The 23,701-nt window shown below is 42.5% G+C and overlaps 1 protein-coding gene across 1 annotated transcript in view; it reads right to left on the bottom strand.

The window, feature by feature from the left end:
- LOC130149011 (cyclic AMP-responsive element-binding protein 5) overlaps positions 1-23,701 on the bottom strand; it is a 100,493-nt gene that overhangs the window by 66,006 nt on the left and 10,786 nt on the right. The window contains exons 2-3 of the mRNA XM_056338232.1: positions 5,558-5,684; positions 3,282-3,392 (exon numbers count right to left, since the gene is read on the bottom strand). Coding sequence (XP_056194207.1) covers positions 3,282-3,392; positions 5,558-5,684 — 238 coding nt within the window. The remainder of the gene's footprint in view (positions 1-3,281; positions 3,393-5,557; positions 5,685-23,701) is intronic.

The following is a 23,701-nucleotide window of genomic DNA, read 5'->3' as shown; positions in this document are numbered from 1 at the left end:
TATGCTACACATGCTGTTCTGCATATTTTTACCACGTACACTTAGAGCTATATGTTTTCTCCACTTTCCAATGCAATATATTTTAATACAAAATCAATGTGTGTTTTTGGTGGGCAGCATAAAGGTTTTATCCACTCAGCTCTGAATCTAAGAAGAAAGCAGTATTGATTTAGATGTTCACTCATTCATTTACTAGGACAGTTTTAAAGCATTAGGTGATAACCTGATTGAGAGGCACACTGTGAGGGAAACTTGAGATTGTTGTGATAAATTAAATCAGTTCCAGGATGTCATCTACAATACTTCAATATTTGAAGGAACATTCTCCTGAAAAAAAATTAAAGCAGGAAACAAGCACCTCGGGTGGCAGAGTGTGGCTTTCCATAAATGCCAGGTAATACAAGCTGATTAAAATTGTATAGATAAATAAATTGCTTATTATACAAACTTAACATTAATGCAACATATATTCTATATGCATCTGTAGATGTGTATATCAGACAATGCATGTATTTATCAGACTGGCTTTCATTTCCCACTACAAACTGATTATGAACCGATCAAGGGTGTCAAACTTTTCCCATCTGTCTGCTTTCTCTAAAACACTTGGCGTCACACAGCATCCCTACAGATATTATTTATTCCTATTGATTCTACAGAAGCAAATTAAGTCACCCATGTCACCAAATATTGTTAGGACTGCTGCATACCAAATCATGCTTGCATTGCTCATGTACATACTTTCATGAGGCCAGAATGATTTGGTCTCACATCTAGAGAAGCCTGTCCTGCATTCTCTCATGTAGGCACAAATAAAATGCTGATCCACCTGCCATGGCTGATGAATCAGACCTGAAGTCCCCCAAACTTCTCCAGTTACTGCAGGCATTAGCTACAAGCAGCTTAGACAACCGTCTAGTGTTCAAGACATATAGTCTTCACAGAATGGGGCCAGCCAAAGAGAAAATAAGCAGTGCTGGATGCACCAGCAGTAACAGCATTAGCAGAATCCAGTGAAATCTGAAATTCCTTCCTAATGCAGGATGCAATCCAGAAAGCTACTAAGCACCCTCACTTTCAGCTTTCTAAAAAAAGTCAACAGAGTATGTGAAGTCTCACGCTTTGAGCACGAAGTAAAGTGAAATAGTAAATAAGAACAAACATGCCTGTAATACAGATGATCCTGATTTAAAATTCATGAGCTTACGCATAAGAAATAATTTTTCTCTGAATATTTCCTACATTTCTTCCGCTTCGTCTTCAGGCAGAGTATTGTTGATAGCTTCGTATTCCTCAAAGCAGTGGCTAAACGAAGAGGCCTTTTGCATTACACGTGTGCTCACATAGAAACAAAGTATAAAACTAGAATATAGAATATTAAAAAAACCACAACACTTGTATTTCAAAAGAAGAAAGGTTCTGGAGCTCTGAATGATGCCTTTTACTCCTAAGAGTTAACGCGTGTGGATTTTTTTCCACCTCTGGAGAGGGGCAGAAAGCCCCTGAGCAGCAAAGGCGCTGCTCGTTCCCCACACTGTGCTTTGGAACCAACAGCAATTTCTGTCTGAAAGAACCATGCCTTCACGCGTTAGGTTTAGGGACAAAACCTGCTTATCCAGATTAAAAAGTAATTTGTGTTGATGTACAGTTTCAGCCATTAAAGCAAAGAATTCTCACCATATGCACCAATAATTTAATCTTGTTCTTAAGTAGCCTCACACTTCCAGTAAAAAAAAGGCAGGGGGTGCAGGGGGAGCATAAACTCCAGAACCTTTAGCCCCCAAAACAGATGCCAGTTTTAGATTTATTCAGCCAAGGAGTATTTAGCTTGGCTCATCTATGCTTGCGTTGAAAAAAACACTTGCCTATTCCAAAAAGTTTTTAACAAGCTCTGCTGCAGATGCTGTTGCCATTTGGCATGTCACCGTCACTGTGTGGTACGGCAGAGAGAGAACCCTTGACCACAGGTTTTCCTTGGCTGGGGAAGCCAGCGTTTTTGGCGATCGCTTTTCTTCTGGCCAACTGGCTGCATGTTTACAGAGTGTGGTTTCAGACGGGGTGTTAACAGAGGTTGGGTTAACAGCCTAACCCAGACCAACAGTGAGGCGAAGGCATGACCTATCCAGTCTAAGAAAACAGGGATAGAATAAACTTGTATACGTTGTTGCTCTTAATCCAGAATCTCTTGCACGCACCATACCTATAGACAAGATGATATTTTTCTTTGCCTCAGGATAGATGACAACAACTTTAAAAGCTGTACCAGCCATGCAAAGTAGAAATATATAAAAACATGTGGTTGCTTAATCTTCGTCGGCTTGATTTCATTCTCTCACTTATGACAATTTTACTTTGGCGAAATGCCACTGAAAGAAGTTCAGTGAAGTTACTCCTGTTTTCCACTAGGATGAGCTATCTGGAGAGGATAAAAATCCTACAGAGTTAAACTCCTATCCTTGTATTTCCACTAGCCAGCAAATGGCAGTTCTGAAACTGAAAAAGCCTAAGTGTTTCTACATTGATGAACTTGGTTCCAGGGGTTATTAGTGCCAAATGCCTTCATGACAGTGCATATAAAGCTGGGGAAAACTCACAAATGCCCACTTATAGTTTAGCTTACCTACATTAATCCTACACCAGTACATACGCCCGAGAAGCCTTGACTTTGTACATACAACAAGACATACAACAACTTTAAAAAACACTACGACATTTCACTTGTATAAACACAATATTTTTGTCCAAATTCTGACTCTTCTTTTTAATGCAACACCTCTGTTGCACTCAAGCAAAAGAAAATATCTCAGTTTTATATACATTGTTTGGTCTGCTTTTCTAACACTGCCATTACTCTGACAGACCATGCACCTCTCTGGAAAAAACAAAGACTATGTACACTCCACTGCTTTTTACTTCACTCTTTGTTAACTGTTAATTTTCTTCAAGCCAAGTTGTGGAGCACAGGCACCATCAGAGAACTAGCCGGACCATCTGCTTAAATTCCACTAATCTGCACCAAAAGTCTTATTTCACACAGTACGAATCAGATAACCCACCCTTCACTTCAGTTCCTTCTCACGAAGAGTTCAGCTAGGACTAGGAGCATGTTGAAAGTTCATAGACACAAAGGCAATTTACTGCAGCATATTAAAAAAGAGTATAACATATGACTAAGAATGAAGTAAGCAGTGTCTGGCTACATCCCCCACTGTCTGGGTAACCCGTATGCAAGAGCAATATAAGAAAAGAAAAGATTTTGTAAAAAAAAATTCTCTTTTTACCATTTTGGCTTCTGAATGCATTGGGGGGACTTGAGGTGAAGCACACGGGTTATTGAGGTTCGGTCCCTGCATCCCCATGATGTTAGAGTTCATTGACATTTGTCGCTCCATCTTATAAAACAAAAAGAAAAGCAAAAAAGAAAAAAAAAAAGCTTTGAAAACATCTGGAGACATTTGCAAGAATTTACGCTCGGTTTCTATTTAAATGGACTCAGCTTTATTTCTTCAAGTCATGACTGGAAAAATAACAATCTGTGTCGTGAATTGCATGTGTGTATGCACACAGGCGTGTGTTTCATCAGAATCGGCCCTGAAAACTCACAGCCAATTATACAGAAAAAGGGTTCTTTACTAAACAAATGTACCAGCCACCCAGGTTTGTACTTTTTTGTAATGATTTTCTCCCTTCCAGTATAACAACACTCGGAGTTAAGTGGTTTTAAAAGCATCACTGTATAAAGTCGTAGCTTCCCCTGTCAGTGCAGCCCAACTTAGCTTGTTAAAAACATAAATAAAAATCTATAATCTTGAGTATATGGAAAACAAGTTGGCTCTTTTTCCTTCACTCAAACCGCTCAGCTAAGAAGAGTTTTCCGTACGTCTTGTAAAGGAAGCTTTCATGTACTGCTGAGATAGCAAAACACAAAGCAGAACTCTTCCCGGCTACTCAGAGCCCTTTCTGCAAGCTAATCTCACTAGGCTGGGGGGGGGGGGGGGGGGGATATGATTTCCAAGACAAACTAATGGCAGTAAGGCCTAGGTGAAATAATTTCCTGGAGTGCCTTCCCCGAAAAGAGGCAAGCCCTGTTACCCTGCTAATTGGTAGGGGTGGTAAGTAGGGTTATGGTGCCGCTTTCGCGAGAGCTGCTCATCCTGCCTTGCTTTGGGCCATCCCTTGAATCGTTAGTTCATACAAGGAAGAAGCTTTTGGATCCCCCTGAGCAGTTCCGAGGAGGGGAGCTAGTTTTTGTGCTCTGTGGTGAGGTATTGACTCCTACCCTCCAGGATCCCAGCAAGAATGGATGGGTGCTGGGCCTGGGGGAGAGGACAAGAGGCCACTGCTCACTGGCAGGCAGAAGCTGCCCCTGCCAGGGACCCTCACCCTTCCCATGGGGCAGGATCAGCTCCCACTGCCACCTCCTCTGCAGACCTTTCAGGAGGGCTGTGGGGCAGGAGCTGGAGCCAGGGCAGCCAGCGCTGCCAGGGTCTGTCTCGCTTTCATGCTCACACCTCTGGGACCCTCAGACTGAGCACCCTGCTTGTCTGCAAGCAGAGCTGCCCAAAGGGCTCCCCCGCAGCAACCCAAAGCCCCTGAGCTTACAGTGAAGCAGGATGTTAGCTCTGTTTCAGGTCCCTTAGGAATCATGCTGGGAAAAAAATTGCCCACAGTGACATATGTTATTTTCATTGAACTTCCTGGTTCATATTCCAGGAGAGCCTTATTGACGAGTTATGAATTAATAACTTATTAATGACTGCTCAAAAAGCAGCCAACCCTGAATCTTTGTAGCCCGGTGGAGTGTCCTCCTTGCTCCAGCAAAGCCAGAACAAGCAGTGCTTTCCTCCCTCCCATGGTCAATTGCTCTCAGGTCGTCTTCCAAACCAAGCACCATGGAACGAAACAGAAACTTCTCCTTTCCCAATCCCCATTCCCCCGTGCTATCCTTACTCATCTCCACCCCTCATCTGCCTGAACCTTTTATATTGAAAGGGTTGTTAAGATAATTCAAAAATTTGAAGATACAATTGCAAAGCACCCCTTGGTCTCCCAGAAGATGGCAAATATTCCCACCTCTGCAGAAATAAGTGTAAGATGAGCGGCAATCATGAGTGAATTCTGTTTAAGTGCAAGTTACCGGGCCAGAAAAGTAAGTTACATTTCTTTCTTGTTAGCTGGTTATCTCCCACAAACAAGAGGATTACTTGGAGTTCACTGGCATAACTTATGTACATGGCTTTTCCAGTTTTGTCTGACTTCAGAAAAATCTTTTTGTTCCAGCGCAGACATACTGATCTCACCTACAAGACTAAGTGTGAGAACCAGAAACTGTAGTCTCATGTAAACCATTTCTAACCACTCTCATACTAATTAACATGCCATTAATTGCACCAGAAATGCTCCTGTGTAAGATGAAGCAGTGAAAGAAGTCCAGCTTCCTTAACTCGTTACACTTTGACGTTTTAGAAAATTCAGCACACTTTCACCTCTGCATAGGCTGAATCGAGCAAAAAAACAACCTTCCTCCCCCACGAAAAACCCAAACCAGAAAACTTACAGGCATGAGTACAGCAGAAGATCCAGGCATGGTAGGGTTGGGCAGGGTGCCAGGCATAGAGGCAGGCATAGGCTGTCTTTGTCGGTTGTGTAGATGCAGTAGTGAGGACAGAGAACCTGGGACAGGCCTAGGAGAAAAGGAAAGAAAGGTGTCATGGGCTATGGAGACCAAAACAAGCCTTACCGTGCCAGCCATTGCTATGCACAGGCAACTCTAGACAAGCAGGCACAGATAAGCCAATCCAGCATTTGTCCTCTCCTGCATAAATGAGTAGAACAGAAAGATTTCCAGAAAGAGATGAATCACCTTCCCTCTGCCATTTATCAGTTAAAGCACCAGGATAGTTGATCTGACAGAGCATGAATGTAATACTAACAGCCATCTCAGTCTATGCACCTCTGCATCTTACAGTGGCCAGCAAAAGGTTTCTACAGACAAAGCAGGAAAATCTCCTGGCATGCTGCACCAGTGCATTGCTGTAAATTCAGCCCTCAGGAACAAAAATATCTGGATAATAGTTTTGCAGACTATGACAGAAAATGTGACACTTAAAATTAATGTTGAAATTTTATCACCTGTAAATAAACTACTTTAAAATGAGTAATTCATCTCACTCTTTATATTCCTGCCTGGGAAACTGTTCCAAAGCGATTCCTGATTTTACAAGTTAGCATGTCACCAGGGCACAGAAAATGGAAAAAAAAAGAAAGAAAATTAGCCAAATTACGTTCAGATTAAGTAGGTTGTAAAGGCAAAAAGTACGGACTATAAAAAGGCAGAGTGAGTTATTTTGGCAAAATGAGTTCAAAAGATTTAGAAGGATTTTTCTAAGTACAGCACAGGGAAAAGAGTGCATGTGAGAAAGCAGGCCCACTCACAAAGGAGAAGAATCATAAAATAAATGGATTAAACAAAGCTGGGACTGCTCTTTGAAAATAGCCTTTAAGAGTGTGGTCTTGGGAGTTAGTTAAATTAATCAGCTTCTTTTGGTTTGGTTTGGTTTGGTTTGAAGAAGGTATGAGTTGCTTGAAGTTTGGGGTAAATACAACTTGTTACCATTTCAAAAAGCATGAAAATAAGAAAGCTTCCACATACAGTATCTCAACAAACATTGCTAGTACAAGTTAGTACTTTAAATTCTCACAGAGCAGGATGCTCTCTAGTATAGTATGTGGTTTACATTGTTTATTAGTCAGAAGAGATACCCCTAAAGTTATGAGAAGGACCGGAGAGAAGGGGCCATAGTCTGGGAGCTTGAATGGCCTCTGCAGGGGGGAGCATGGAAAGACGTTTGGAGCCTCTAAACATCAGGGTCGATTCTCAGCCTTGGCGGACGCACACTTTGATTCGGTGATGAATCCACAACTAGCCATAAAAGCCTCGAAATCGCGCTGGTCCAGTCAGGGAAGTAGAGTCATAACCTGAGAGCTGCAAGGGGGAAGACAGCCACTTCTTCCGTGTGGTCTGAACCACGTCACACCAAATGATGGGGCTTTACTTCTTGCCCCTCCAACCGTAAGTGATACTGGCAATCATGAACACATACACACCTCCTCTACCTTCAGCTGTCAGTTCCATTTATCTAACAGCAAGCAAAGAGGCCAACAGCTGTGAGCAATGGAATTCACAGACATCCCATATGGAGGACACCACATCCAGGTTCCCAAAGTGGAGGTGCTTGTTTCACGGCAAGCCCAACTTCTTCTAACCTACAAGTCTCATCCTCCTCTGCCCAGCACTCAAACCACTTAATCCCCTCTTCCCTAAAACTCCCCAGTACTCCCCATCCTTAGACCTTCAGTCCTTCCATCCTCCTCTCTTCAAGCCTGTTCCCCCCAGAAACTTTTCTGTCCCAACAAATGCCACCTCAAAGTCCTTGCCCTGCCTACCCCCTCGTACCCAGACACCCCTGCTACTCCCATCCCTCTGCCCTCAGCTGCCTTCTTCTCTTTAGCAGCTGCACACAACTGAACCCATCCTTTTGTCTTGGTTCTCCATGGAGAGAAAAGGGCTGTGTTTTGAAGGATGTTTTTAAAATCCTCCTCGACACATACAGTCCTCATTCAGAAGGGGGAGAAAAAAACCAAAACAACAAATGTATCTCAGACACAGACAAGAAGCTCTTCCTATGCCTCCCTGGCTATCTGCTGATGGAGTAATATGATGTACTTTACATCTCCACACCCCCCCACAGAAACTCAAGACAATGTCTCCCAAATACATGGTGTACCATTGTGAGAGGGTGCAAGGAGTTCTGTGAGGGAGCATGAATCAGCTTCTGGGATAGGGGACTCTATGGTCAGCTCAGCACAAGGCTGCACCTGGGGAGCTCTGGAGGTGCTGTAAGTGGAATGGATGTAGGGCTGGAAAAATGAGCTCAGAAAACATACTTACAGTACACGGTCCCTGACCCATCCTACTCTCCACCTAAAACACAGCTGCTCCATGTACCGGCACTCGTCCACACAAGAGGACTGACAAGTCATTAGGGCAGGGTCAAAACAGCATGAAAAGCAAGATTCGGTGACCCTTTGAAAATAAAAAAGTGAGGAGGTACCAGGCAGGATGTGAGGAAGGGAATTATCTCGGTTTCGTTTCCAGAGGCTGTGGTGACCCCCACAAGCAGATTCCACTCCCCACCAGCCCATCCTCACTGCAGCTACAGCCCTGCAAAGCAACAGACAAGTTCAAACGGATCTTCCCTGTTTCATACTGGAAAGTCCTTGTGACGGTTGCCTGACAGAAGGGCCGAGACCCCCGTGCTGGGGCAGCTGAGGAGCAGAACAGAGTGTGCTACGGTCCCTGCTGGGGGTGCACCCTGGGTCCCCTCCCAGGAAAGCAGGCAGAGAAGAGTGGGCAGGAAAGGAGAAAGCACTGGTGCACTCACGCCTGTCCTGGGACAAGACTGAGGTGTGCACCCACCCACCCGCCTGCTGGGGCCCTGAAGCCCTCTGGGCCCACCAGCTCAGACACAGCCTACGGGAACTGTGCTGGCTAACAGGAGCAATGCACTCAATAAAAACATCACCTGAGTTTTCACTGGGACCAAAGTAAAACAAGTACCATGACAACAGCCCCCACCGACCTTTTATTCATTCTGAGACTGTCCCACATACAGACCCTTTGTACAATTCACCAGTTTCATAATAAGCTTAGGTGTTAGGCTGTTTGACAGAAACTTATTCTGGCCTGACCTATGCAATTTCTGCAAGTGATTCTCAAGGGACTACATGGTTTGACTTTTGTTTATATGTCCCAGAGCCAAAAAAATTTCCAAAATTGCTTTAATGAGTTTGGGAATATGGGACTTGGGCAAAAGGGAATTATTGGTATTTATTAAAATGGCAAAGAAGCCTCCTTGTTGTCCCCGGTTTCACCTTTAATGCTGCTTCATTTTGGGGCTCTGCATGTGCTTGACACTTGGCTAGAGGAAAAAAAACCCTCAGTACTTCAGGTATTTTTTCTTGCTACGCTCCTGCTAGTCCGTTCCCAAGTGTGTTTTTGCAAAGAGGTGCAGAGCAGTCAGAGAAACCTTGCGCTTCAAGGTTGACCCTCTGTTGAAAAGTCTGCACCGCTCCTGCCACCAATAAAAGTGCTACATAATGCACACCAGATTCCGCTCCCCATCGGGGAAGCTGACATTGGCCAGTACTCATGGATACTTCTATTGCTTCCACATTGAATACAGGTCATCAATTAGCCCGTGCTCGTGCGCACTCACTTGTGCAGAGCTCGGGGAACGTGTATGGCACAGAACCGTACAGGCTGAGATACTCAATTTGTCTAAGACATTTATTCTCCTTCCAAGGACAACACAATCTCTTTTGTTGTTGCTTTCTATCCTGCAGCAAAGAAAGTCAGTGAGAGTTTATAATTGTTATTTTTAATGTTGGACACGTCAACTCTGCTCCTCTCTTTGTAAATGCTGAGGAGGTGCTGCCTGCAGCCTGTCAGTCAATATTGCTGACTGAGGGATTTTAATTCCTTGGCACCTGTGTTGCTAAATGAATAGGGTTGTTGGGCAAACAGCCCAAAAATGAAGGACAGATAAGATAGAGAACTGGCAGGTGCTCAACCTCACTGAAAATCGGGCCATCCCTAGGGTTTTTCCCCAGTTTTAGAATTTTCACTGTGTTCCAGCAGGAGCCCACTGTTGGGCAGGATGGGGTCTCAGTCAGCACTGGTACACTATCCCTTTGGGTGTGCGTGGCCTGGATGGGTAGGGTTACAGTGGCTTAGTGAACTACCACGTGTTAGCCAAGCTGCTGTAACTGAGCACGTTGGCTCCCCTCCCTCTGCACGGTCGTGCTAACACCATGAGTCATCCTCACTAACATTTAAACAGATGGGCGGAACCCCGCTAAGCTGTGGTGACTCGACCATGTTCCATCATATGACTCTGTCCAACGATTAAAGATAACTCCACTAATGTAATCAAATATCTATGATACGTATTTTGCTATGGGCTTTCTTGATTAATACCAAATATTCTGTCTGCTATGATGCAACACCTATATGACCCAGTCTTCTAGATTGTCTGATGACTAAATACTACATTCACCTATTAAAAGACTAGGGTTCTCTTAATTGGTAGTCTTCAAGAACAGTTTCTGCAGATGACTATTAGCTGCTGAGGTCTCAGGAGACTGGGTTCATACTCACTTAGATCATTTGGGGCTGCGTGCGGAAGGACTGACGCTATTTAAAGCACCACTGCAGCAAGTTTTCTATTATGGTAAAGCACTGCGGGTCAGTGGCTCTTACCATGACCTCTCTCCTGCTCCTTACTCTCCTGCATGTAGCGTTCATGCAAAGTCAGCAACAATACCTACAGCACAACCGAGTTTCTTCTACTTAGTTATCCCTGGTGTGGAAAAAGTAAAGCTGTAAGTATACGGAGTTGCACTGGAGCAAAGGAACTCATCTCTTGACTTTCTATGGCCTCCAGACCCAACCAGCTCACACAGGAGCAACCCACAGGTGGCTGGCTGTGGTGGCAATTTGCCATGTTGGGTCAGCACTGGCTCAGGGATTTCTGCACCACACTCCAGTTACGCAACACAGACTTGCCCAGACTTTCATCATTTTTATATATATATGCATGTATATATATGTATGTACACACACACACATATATATATATTTATTTATTCAAACACTGCCTAGAAGCCTTGGTTTAAAAACTACGGATGAGGTCCTGCCCCAAAAAGCTTATAGACCAAGGATAAAATGAGGGAGAGCAAGTGGAAGCAACAGGGAGACACAGGTGAATAAGGCAGCAATGACACTGTTAGGATCAATGTAATAAGGAGCAACCACTGCATACCAGCAGCCAGGATCTTTTCAAGGTATGGCAGTATGTGCATGTGGTTTAGGTGGCTTTCAGGCTGAAGCACCCAAGTAGACCACCATGCCAAGAACGAGCGCAGTCGGCAACAGCCTACCTTCTGAATGTCTGATGGACAACCAGGTATTGTCACAATTGAAGTTTTCATTGCTAAAAAGTTCACTGGAGCACGTAGTGCTACAGACCAGCTGCAGACCCATTCCACAGAAGCTACTGAGGCCACAGTATGACCCAAGTGCTGGCCTGGGCCTTCAGTATTTCAAAAATCCAGTCAGAGAGGAAAGATTTGGAAAGGATGTTCTAAGCTGAGAAAAGTGTACTGACTGGAGAGGCTGCCTCACTTACTGCTGGTCGGCTGTTGTTTGATCCACAGTGCCATTATTTAAGCTCATCAATCCAATTATAGCTTTCTTCATTTGTGGCCCATTGTTTAAGGTGCGCCCTGGCCCTAAAAAGTATGGCAGTCCTGCCTAGTTTCAATTTATTCATTCGTCATTCAGAGGAGGAATGAGAAAACAAACAGAAAGGAAAGCAACAACAAAGCATCAGACAAGTACTTGGAATACCTCGCATAGTTGCAGGGACCTCACCTGACCTGCCATATCCCATGTTTAATGATCTTTTAATCACTACATCACCAGAGAGCCAAGCTTTCCAAGAAGTGGGAGGTTTGTGTCACCAGATTTTTCAGGGAGCCAAACTATATTCAGGAGAAAAGAAAACTGGCACCTAAAATTAATGGCTCTTTGCCAACCTAGTAAAGATCCTTGTTTGTATTTCTCAGACAATTCAGACATCTGCATGATGTGGGTAGATTATTATTATCAGTAGCAGACATTTATACTGTGGTGGTGCCCAAAGGTCCCAGTCGGGACCGGGACCCCATTGAGCCTGTCACTGTATAAACACAGATAAGAGACAATTCTTACACAGTGTGTTTACAATCTAGAGACACAAAACAGATGAAAAGTAGAAGATGGAGATAGAACACACAAGCAAATAAATATGCTAAAGAAGTGGAGACAGTTAGGTGGCAGTCCTCTCGTTGCTTTTTTGTTTCTTTGTATGTTTTTTAACTCGTATACTTAGAAATGCAGGATCGAGGAAGTTTGCAAGAGGAAGGGAGTAACTAAGATTGAGACACAGGAAGGGCAACACTCTAGAGAGGGAAAACTGTGGCTCGTAACTTAGAGGATTTGGGGAGCATCCAGACAAAGTTATGCTTTCTGTAGAGATTTTTAAACAGGCTGTGCATATATTTTCATATATGTGTTACCTTAAGGTATTTCCCCAGTGTTGGACAAGAAGAGATTTCAGTCTGTGAAAGAGAAACTAGCTGACGGTAAAGACACTGGCAAAGTTAAAGTGATGCTTGACACTGTAAAGAGACACTGGAGGACTGAGATAAGATAAAAGCTAAACTGCAAAAAGTCTTAAAGACAAGAAGCTTGATTCAGAAGTGAAGGGAAAGCCCGTGTAAGTGTTTGAGGAGAGCTGGCACAATTAAGATAACAAGCTATATGTTGGCAAGAGGTAGAAGGAATTCAGCAACAAGCATCACAAAAGGAGCAAGATGCAGCATACAGATACAAAATGATACTGACAAAGTCAAAAGTTAGCAAAGAGATGTTAAGTCTCAAATCATAAACCCCTTGAGAAGCTGTTCACTGGGAACAAAGCAACTACATCAGAAATGCGTTCGTGCTCATTTCTTTTCAATTGCAGTGAGATAACATCTACCTAAAGGGAAAGAATAAGCCAAAACCCAAACAACAACAACAAAAAAAGGACAGGGAATGGGTATACCTACAGTAAAACACTAGAAACCTGTGGAAAGATGCCTCCAACATTTGTTAAGTATTCTGTACTTCTCACCCGAGCTTCTAGGAGAAAAGCCCCACAAATTGGCAGCCCCACTGCTATAATGTATTTAGTGTGCCAAACTATTTAAAGATATAGTCAATGAAAAATCTTGCCTTTAGAAACTCCAATTGTGCTAATGCCACCTGTATTTCCTGAACACGTTTAAGGAAACTCTGCAAATTCAGCATAAGTACAACGACCAGCAGGTCCTTGGAAGCCTCACAGAACCCATTAACATTTGCCTTTTGGCTCTTACAGGTCTTAGAAACTGCTGGTTTCAGTCTTCCCTTCCCTCTAAATATTTCACTGGGTCTTACTGCCTGACCCATTACAAGAAAAATAAGAAAAGCTAGAATGGTTTCTTAGACTCAGAGTTTATGTTCTGCACAGTGTTAGACACACAGCTGGAACTCACAAATGATACATGGAGGATAACAGCATAGTTAAAGCAAAACAAGGAAACACTGCAAAAGGCAGGTTCAAGGCATTGTAAAGAACTAGCTCATATAAAAACACATTCTTGTAATAATATAAAAAAGTGGGATAAAACCAAAACACTGCAGCATAAACATGATTTGATCATAAAAGCAAGCAATGTTGTCAAACTGATTCCACTGTTGTTGTGGCCTCCCAGCTCAGACAGCACAAAGCTTAATTCTTCAGGAAAACAAATTATTTTGCATCACCACAAATAAATGTGTATCAGTTTTCACTGAAGAAAGAAGGTAGCAATAATGCACAAATGTACCACATGGCAGCTGACTTAAAACCAGGAATAATAACAGCAATAAAGCTTACGCAAACGCTTTCTAACATGTCCACTCTTTGTAAGGGTCGAGCTTAAGGCTCCAGCCTGGCAAGCAAATTCAAGAAAACTTGAAAATTTAAGACTCACTGAGGAAAAATGTCAACAGGTTAAACAGCTGGAAAGGAACCTAATTCCAGCATCCAGACAAAAGTGACAACTGAACACCAACTAACATTTCTGCCGGGTTTGTGCTACCTAATGGTGCCAGAGCCTTCGTTTACTCAAGTGACTCCATTTGCAAACATGTTATAGCATTGCAAATAGCTTTTATTTGACCTTCATAACTTTGCATCTGAAAAGAATAGTAGGTTGCAGAAGAAAAAAAAAGCTCCTTTTACTCTTAAAGGGCTGAGAGGGTATTTGGAGAGCTCTCCGTGAGTACTCAATACCAACAGATCTTATACTGGAAATGTGGTAAACCAAATTTCTCAAAATTCTCTTTCTGTTTACCCTCATTATTTGGACCAGCGCAATTTAATAGAAGTATAAGATAAAAGAAGTTTGTAAACCTTCCTTTATAATGAAAATGAAAAAAAGAATGTTTTTGAAGTGATTTATTTTCCCTTTTTTTTTGTTCTTTTTTTTTTTTTTTTAACTTCCCAAACAAAGCAGAAGTTTGTCTCTGAAAAAAAGACGGTGAATTACAGCAAAGTCATGAAAACAAAGAACCAACAGTTTCTCCAGTGCAGGCTTGTTACCATGAGCTAATAATTCCAGACTTTAAGCAAGCTGAGCCTCTTTTTTAATAACTGCATGCCTCTAGGCAAAGTATTTCTACTAAAAATTATTGAGGCATGGAACAAGGCAAGGTGTGTGAGCTAATGTTGGATTGTTCAGTTACTAAACCAACTCCTATAGCAATGAGCCTGCTCTGAACTGACAGATTATTTCTCTGTATACACTTGTATAAACACACTGCTTAAGGTCGAAATCTGTGTAAGCTTTCTTTTCAATTAAAATGTCAAAGATGACAGCACATGTTTTCACTGTCCTCCACAGGATGATGGATGCTGCGGCAGCAGTTTCATGTCCCTGTGTTTCAGAGAAGTTTGCCTGCCTGTGTGTCTCAGAAAGATGGACTTGCTGACCTTCTCGTACGCCTGCAGGCAGGCAGGACTGCTATGGAGACCTTACGCTCTGGAGGGCTTAACATCTCTCAACTCTTTCTTCCTCAGCATCCCCCCATCTGCCCCCACAACCAACACTGTAAAAGTTGGAGGGGGAAGGTTGTTGTGCTCAAAGTAGCTGGGAAAAGGGTCCTGACTTCAAACACCACATTCCTGCTTATCTGGACTCTGGTCATGGTCAGTCACTTCAGGCACCCAACTTAAGCGCCCACGGAAACACAACTGCTGTGGGTACTCAACAGAAAAACACAGTGCACCCCAGAAGGAGCTTCCAGCAATTAAAAAAAAAAAAACAGTGGTGGTGGTGGTGGTGGGAATTAATCTGAATCTTTACATTCCTGCAGTTCCATACCCGTGACAATGAATAAAATGTCATCCATCAGCCTCTTATTCATTTTTGTCAGTCTAGAGCTCTCAAAGCTTGTACTCTAGACAGCGCTTCCAAACATCACTGGGTCTTAAGACCATGTAGCAATACAACTCATAGCACACGTAGCCACAATGCTATGGTTGGGCCTGGAGCACTGATTTGGTCACGATTTTGCTGGAAAAATATTGACTAATGAAAACACTCCAGCATCTGCACTGGCAGATTCAGTCTGTCTAACATTGACAAGACACAACTGTGTTGTATGCACTATGGAAAGCAGTATGCCCACAGTCACTAGTGAGGAAAACAAGTAGGTATATACGTGTGAGATGATTTATTTACTGACATTTAACCTCTACCCTCAACACCAAAAATACTATAAAAGTAACACATACCGTAGAAAGAAGTCTTTAAGAAAGACATTATATGAGAAAGCACAAACTTAAACAAAACATCAAATCAGTACAATAGTAGAAAACTGTAAGCTTGGAAAAGTCTCTGATGACATATGGCATCAGTGGCAGACCAAAACACATTCTTCAACAAGAATACTATAGAGATACTTTGTCTGGGCTTTTTAACGTACATTGCCTCCCTTGCACTTCTGCCCTCTGCACGTGCTCCTGTGGTGCCAAGCTCTCGACACCCCAGAGGAAAGTTAGCACTTGTGCGTAGCCCACCACGGTCACAGCCCCAAACATGCTCAGTGTCTCAAAGCTGCTGGTTGTTCCAGTGGGTGGCAGTGGGGGAGGAGGGAGAGGAGTACATACATGAGGATGTACTCGCAATTATCTGTTTAGCAAGTCACCTCCAGGTGTAAAAATATCTTACGAGCTGCCAAATAGCTATATATCTTCAGTGACCCTCTTCCCACCCCAAACCCACTTCACTGATTCCTTTCAAACTTTCATAGAGATCAAAATGAATGTATGCCATTTCCTGGGAGGAACTTTTGCACGTGCTTCATCTCTTAAACATGCTAAAAATCCCAATTGACAGCTGTATTAGCGCAAATGATGACAAGCACAGGGAAGAGGTGAATCTCAAGGCAGAAAGAACAAAGTCGTGGAGAACTGCTGCAGCTGTGCTTCGACAGAGATCAGCTCCAAGCTAGTGCTGTCTGCTCTCCTTATTTAAAGAGCTCACTTTGCCTTCTCTGCCTACACCTCAATGGGAGTTACTACTGACTGAGAGCATCAACTGAGTAAACAAGAATCCCAAACTCATCTACAGTATTTTTCACATAGCTAAGGCCAGTATCACTGAAGGATAGAACCGTGTTAGCTGCTATTTGTTAATAAAGTCCCCCAGAACAGTCTCCCTGAGCAGTATGCTCCAGAAATGCCCCATGGCAACGACAGAAGCACTACAGGTAGCAGCTGCTGAAGATGTCACTGACATTTAGATGCCAACACAGACCAGCAAAGATTTCCAGCAGCGTGCAAGGAGAAGAAGTGATAGCTAGTAAAAGCCACTGTCCACTCACGTGCAACCACAGATACATGGGAAAATTTCTCTCCCTACGCATGCATGCATGCTAAAAGAAAGAGCAAAAAAGAGCGGGCATTGAAAAAAGGTTATTTTACTCCTCCAACAAAGTGTATATTGTCATCATAATTTCCAGTCACTATTTGTGTCCGCTCCCTCCCTTTTAAGTACTGGTTGGAGCATGAACCTGCAGCTAATTTTGAGGTTGGAGTTCATTTGTTTTCACATCAATGCAATTAATCTCCACTGGAAAATGCATCTCAGGCATTCAATCAAAATAGGCCTAAAATAATTCTGAAAAGCTCATCTGTCTCCAATCTATATAATGTTTTAAAAATTGGATGCATGCCCTGCAATAACATTGCACTTCACAAAGCTTAAAGCTCTAAAATTGAGGGTATCAGTTACATTGAAACTGTAGTAAATTAAAACATCCAGTTTCTGGTTTGCATTGATTTATAAATATCGACAAAACTACTATTGCAGTCATTACCGCTTTGGGTGCTCTGAGTTGAATTTTCAACAGTTCAGGGTCATTTTCATTCTTATTGTGTCTACAGTAGCCTTTCAAGTTACAGATCAAATTCCAGATATCATGTAAATTTTAAATCTTAGTTTAAAAAATATGCATACAAATCTAACAATACTTTTAATAAAAAGCAGCAAGTCTAAGTGGTCAGTAATGTCAGGTACCAAGCGCATTTTTTTTAGACTCTCTAGCTTATAGCAGAAAGGATACTTACTATTAGGAGATGTTTTAAATAGAAGCAAGCTGAAATGTGATAAAATATGAAAAAGCAAATATTTTACTGCTTTTACCGGGATTTTGCTGTTGTCTTTTGAATTGTCCTTTGGAATGAGAGAATCAGAAGCGTATTCAAAACTTTCCTCCTAAAGAGCTTTGCACATTAGTCTACCTGGTGACCTTCAAAATGTGCTTGTTTATGAGCAAAATATCACTGAGGAAATATAAACCTGAAAAATAAAGAGACCTCACGAGCTGTAGCCCAGTTAGCACAGTAATTTGAGAAACAATAAGAAAAGCATGAAGATATCAACAGCAATAGAGCCAATTCTCAATGGTGTACAGCACGCAGCTTTGCCAAAGACAATGGATTTAAAGCAACTGGGAATCTCACTCATACGCACACATGCACGCACACTCCATAAACACACAGTATGAAACATGCATTACATCTAGCTGTAAAACAAGCTCTGACAGTGATCTATGTCTTACGCTTCAAAAGAAAACCAAAAATCCCCACCTTACACCTTGACATCTGTGGACTACTACTGAGTATTTTCTCCTGACCCCTGGTGGTGATTAGCTTATGAACTGAAGCAGGAGGATCACCACAATATTCACAGCATTTCTCCTGAAAGCATTGGCCAAATTCTACCCTCGCTGCTCTTCTTGATACTGTCACTGAAGCCAGCGTGCTGATCCGCAATCCAGCCTTCCACTGTTCCTTGCGTTCATCATATTTGCCTTGTGCAGCATGTACAGCACAGTTGAGAAAGCAAAGGGGAGGTTGAGCCTACTGTAGCAGATGTTCTTTTGGGCATGATGCTCTTGCCATTGAAATTCACAGGAGTGCTGCTAATACAATCATTTAGAACAGAATCAGACTCATAAAAACATATGACACCTACGAAGAAATTTTCCTAAATTATACCCCGAAATGCTGACTTACGCGTGTTAATAATACACTACATCGCACTAAGGAGAAGTTTATTTTACATATTTACCTTCCAATTTGTACCGATGCTTCTGGTTTAGTACTTCACAGCTGTTTGGGGGTTTTTAATTTTATTTTTGTCTTGAGAGACATATTGTCTTAAAGAAGAAACATTCTTCTCCCAAACCAGAACTTTATGTTCAAGATTAAACAGCATCCACTGCATCAATTCAGAATAAAGACCATAATGGTCAATGGGAAGTCATGCAAAAGCTCGGGTCACCCTGTCCATTTCCAAAAGTCTGCAGTATGAATAACACACTGTTAATATATTTTTTTCTGATTATTTATTTGATGTCTTTAACGTGAACCGTAAGCATACTCCATGCATAGTTTCGGTTTGCACTGTTTCTTTTTTTCCTCCACTTACCCCGTGAGAACTGCTGCTGAAACAGTGCTTTAACTAGAATAAGCTGCGATGCCAGGGGAAGTCGCGTAGCAGCATGAATTAGGTAAATTTTGAAATTCTGAGAGCACTGGACAACTTCAAGATTTTGCACCTCACATTTTCAGCATTACAATTCAGCAGGGAGGCATCATCTTTGCATAAAATAGTTTAAGAAAGGTTATGCTGACCAGGCTAGAAGGACCTCTCGAGCTGCATTTGCATGGCTGAAGTGATGCCGCTCGTCTAGACATGGCCCAAGTCTCCCGTAGACAGGCAGGTCTGGCAACAGCCCGTACAGGAACACAAGCTTGGTTTCAACTCATGCTGACTGCCCAATGCTGCAAAACCCAGCTCCAAAGCACCACTTTGCAGTCAAGCACCACTACAGCCATTGGAATCGACTGCAGCATTTGCATTAAGGGTTTCCAGATTTAAACTGTGGGAACTGGTACCCTGAAGTTGTCACTGGAAGGCCTCTGACAATGTGATTTGTCTCTCCTGCTGGCCTGACAAAGTCAAAGCATGCTGACATTCAAGAAACATTAGTTGGTTTTGTGGGGGTTTTTTTTCTCTCTCTCTCTTTTTTTTTTTTTTTCAACTGTTTGCTTGGAGCTGTGGAGAGGGGCAGGGGAAAAGGACTGTCAGCTTAGGAAGGGGAAGAGGCAGAAGAAGGAGAATGGAAAGGAGAAGACATGCACTTTTCTAGATGTGTCCTGTAAAATAAGCAAGTGTTTGTCACACACTTACCCTTAGCCATGCCAATACAGCGCAGGTGAACATGTGAAAAAAGTTAACTTCAGCTAACAACAAAGTGTCAGCTCCACTCAGTTTACAATAACATCAGATCTATTTGATTTGGCCCACAGGGAGCCAGACATTTGACTGATCTGGTTAAAATATCTCAACAGTCACATAAAGAGGCCTAGCCAAAGCCTGTTGCATCACCTGCATTTATTTTTTACTGTTAATATTTAGCAGTGGAAGAAAGATACAGATCTGTGCTCTATACACTTGCCATCTCCAACAGCATGATCTCAGCTCAGAGAGCAGCAGGAATTTGCACAGCAGTGAGTATGGCCAGTTTCCAGGGGTCGGAAGCCATGGCTTACTCACTCTGCTCCGTGTTTTCTGTTGTCGTTCTTTTTCATTATTTTTTTTTTTTAACAGGAAAGGCAAATATGATGAATGTAAAGAATAGTGGCAGTCAGATTGCAAGTCAGCATCTTTTTGTTTCCCCCCTGCCCACAGTCTCTCTATTTTGTGAGGCACGGATTTAGCCCTGGTATAATATATCAACATCTACCAGATAACAAGTCCTTAAAATGGCTTAGACGTAAAATTTGATGAGAACTGAATGTTTAGGAATAATGATTCAGATATGTACCTTTTAGACCAACAAGGTAATCTGCCTTTATCTCTTTCTCTATAGCAACAAGCCATCTGAATCGACAACATTACACCTCGTATAAATCTGGCCTGGTCTATGCAGGATATGGAACAAAGGTAATCTGTGGCTTAAGAGAAGAAAATGCAGCAGTATATATGCAAGACACTTTGCATTTGGCAGACACATATAACCAGCTGTTTGTTCTTTAGCTTGTGGCTATACATCTACTGGGACGTCCCCCACCCCTGTAAACCTTGCTTAGCTCCTGGTCTTATTTCCACTGTAGATTTAACCCTAAGCCATGGATAAGCATAGTGTTTGGGGTTTAAAGTTAAGTGTCATTTAGTATCATTTCTGACATCTCCATACATGAGAATGAGCTTCTTTTTCACAGGGGACTTGGGATCTGATTTTAATTTGTGGTAGGGTTATGGTCACAATAAATGTCTATTTCAGATATTCATGAGAAGCCTCTAATGCAAATGGAAATGGAAAGTGGCTGTTTTCTTGTAGTTTCAAAGCCATGTATGTAAAACACACAGGACAGATCCGTTCCACATGCAAACCCGTTGTCAAGCCACTGTTGTGCCCTGGCTTCTGCCCTGGCAGCAGGCACCCCCGTGCCGAACAGTCTCAGCAGGTTTTATAGCTTGCATAATTAAAAGAACAGGTTATGAAATCATTAGCACCTCAGCTGAGGCTGCCACAGGGATGCCCCTGTGTTCGTTGTGAAACGTTTCTTTGGCAGCTGCATTCTAGAAGTATACTTGGATGTTGTTGCTTCAGCACCAACACACAGAGTGGGAAGTAAATCACTATTTTCATGTTCTGAACTGAGGTGTGGGCGGTGGAAGCCACTCTGGTCCACCTCCAGGCTAATTCTCCCCATTTACACACATCTCATCCTAGGCACCAAGACCTCTAGGAAGCCCAGATGTCTGTAATCACAGTCCAGCCCTATGCAGCCAGCATTGCCAAGGACCTGGGCCATGCCTAGGGACGCTGGAAGAGACTTCAGCTTTGTCAAACACCACACGTTCCAGCTCCCCTTACCTTGCGGGCAGCCACTGCTAGTGGTGCTTCAGAGCAGCCCAAATGCAGCTGCGGGCTGCCCTCCCCTTGGCTGGAGTCCTGGTTTGGGGTACAACGCACAGCCCACAGGCACTTTCTCCTCTGTAAATGCAAGCTCAGGTGAAACTGTTCATCATCAGTTCAAGCAGATGAAGCTGAACTCGCTTGCCTCTCCATAGGGGAATCCATGCCCCCAACAGAAAGAAATAAAATAAACTCTATTGCTGGTCACTGAGCAAAGCATCTAGGTCCCTTTGGATGTTCCTTGAGACCCTTCTTGGGAAGTTCAGAATATTCGTGAACCTTGCCCTTGCAAATGAGCAAGATAGCAAAACCACAATCTGGCCTGAGGACAACTGGGGCCCTAAATATCTAAGAATCCAAACCCAAGAAAAGGGGAAGCTGTGCAACTCAAAGGAAAGCCCTAACACCGGGTGGGGAGGGGAACTTGTTGGAGGCGGTGACATTTAACTGACTGGAGTCATCCACTTGTATTTGCAAGACTGAATTAAACCAGTTTTGCCAACTGCATGAGATAGAGCACCCAAAGACAGGACCTGTGTCAGGTTCCGGAGCATTAAGTAAAGCTGGGCTGTGTTGCTGTCTTTCTTAATCAATGCGCCAGGTCATGATTTAAGTAATTGAGGCGCTGGGGCTTTTTAAAGCAGCGTAAGTTAATAGCTAAGCTTGATGTGATATAAAAAGCACCACAACAGAAAGAAGAACTTAATGTTGTAATGAAAATCACTTACCCTTAATCATCCCTGAGACAGTCTTTTTACAACACTACTTGATTTATTCAACTAGCAAACATGCCTCCTTTGACTTTTCTAATAACAGGTCATCTTAGCCATGCTTGTTGGGATCTGAGTTTGGGGTTTTTTTTAATCTTCCCAGGTATGTTATTTAAATGTCTTTGATGCCTTTTCTTTAAAAGGATTTGCTAAGCAACCAATCATATTTATTTGCAAAGTAGACACCCCCACCCCCCCCAAATAAAAAAATCCCAAACAACCCAAACTATTACTAGGAAACTTTGGAAGTTTGGTCACAGGTGTGTAACCAGCGTTGCACATTTCTAATTGCTTAAAGACTTACTGAAGCCCGCATTCATTGCTGCTGACAAGTGTGCCGCTTAGTGTACAAGGCTGTATGAAAGGCTGCTTGCTGTGGGATTTACGATGGTGCCCTTACACCAAGGAGGAAGGACTGCAAACTACCTGTGCTCTGCCGAGCAGCTCCACGCTTCCCCTCGCATGGAAGGGCCTCAGCTTTCGGAAAAGCTGGACAATTTCTCAAGTGAGTACACTCTTGTGACACTGAGGCTAGCCAGACCACAAACTATTTTATTATGTTGTGCAAAAACCTATGTGCAAAAAAAACCCTCTTTAATTAAGATAGAGCAACCAGCGCTGCGGTTGTAATTACCTTGGACTGCTTTACCCCCGGGCATAATGAAATAAAATTGGGCCCTCTGTATTTTTGTTTTTAAACTAAGTAAACCCAAATTAATTTATTCAACTCAAACCAGACAGGTTTCTCTTTAAAAGGAAGGCATATATGGTCGGAGGGGCTGGTGCAGGAGGCAGAGTGACATGCAATGATGACTGTGAACTGCAAACTGCTGGCAAAACATTTGGCTTGCCGTTGGTCTGTGGCCAGTATTTTCCTTTGTTAATGAATCCCACATCTTTTCTAAGTTAAGCATTTTTTCTTCTCTTATTTGAAACATATTTTAAATATTTTTGTTTTTATGACGTCGTGGAACACGATACAGCCCCCTCCTAACCCTGAATATGGGAAAATCAATTAAAATTCTGACATTAGGAGCTATGATATAAACATATGGTTCAACTGCTCAGACTTCTTTGTTTTTTTTTTTTTTCCTTTTTTTTAAGCAACATATCTGTGCTTACAGAGAGAAATAACCAAACAAGAACTCCACGTTACTGGGTAAAAATGACACCAACTGAAAGTGTATCACAGTCAGAACCTTGCTGCAAATTTGGCAGGTTTTGACAGATTTCCTATTAGACTTAGGATTACATATTTTTCATCTGTGTTCTTTTCTGAGGAAAATGCCCATTAAAGAAAGAGCCATCCTGAATGCTGTGTTTAATATTTAATATATTTTGTCTCACCCAGAGTACCTTCATTTTATGACTTAAAGAATGCAACCTTAAAATGGAGTTTCACAGGCTTCCTCATTAACTTTTGACTCTTCCCTAAACAAAATAGAAGAAAAAATAATTGAGACATTTCCCATCAGAACAGGAACATGATTTTCAAACGAAATGATAATTTTGGGCATCCAGTCACACCTGCCCTACTGACCACCAGTCCTCAGGTCTATGTGACAGTGAAAATCCTTCCAACTCCTTTTGGTATTTCAAATCGTCAAAACCCGAGACAGGCAAAATCAGTCGCTGCAACTCCAGGGAATACAGGCAGCAAACAGAAGATTTAACTCTCTAGGTCACTGCGCACGAGGTTCCTGCTGAAGCAAAAAGAACATTTTTCCCAGAGGTCTTGTAAGATTGGAACCAGTGTTACAGG

This window comes from Falco biarmicus, chromosome 4 (assembly GCF_023638135.1).
Source record: "Falco biarmicus isolate bFalBia1 chromosome 4, bFalBia1.pri, whole genome shotgun sequence".
Lineage (NCBI taxonomy): Eukaryota > Metazoa > Chordata > Aves > Falconiformes > Falconidae > Falco > Falco biarmicus.
This window is presented reverse-complemented; position numbering and strand designations above follow the sequence as displayed.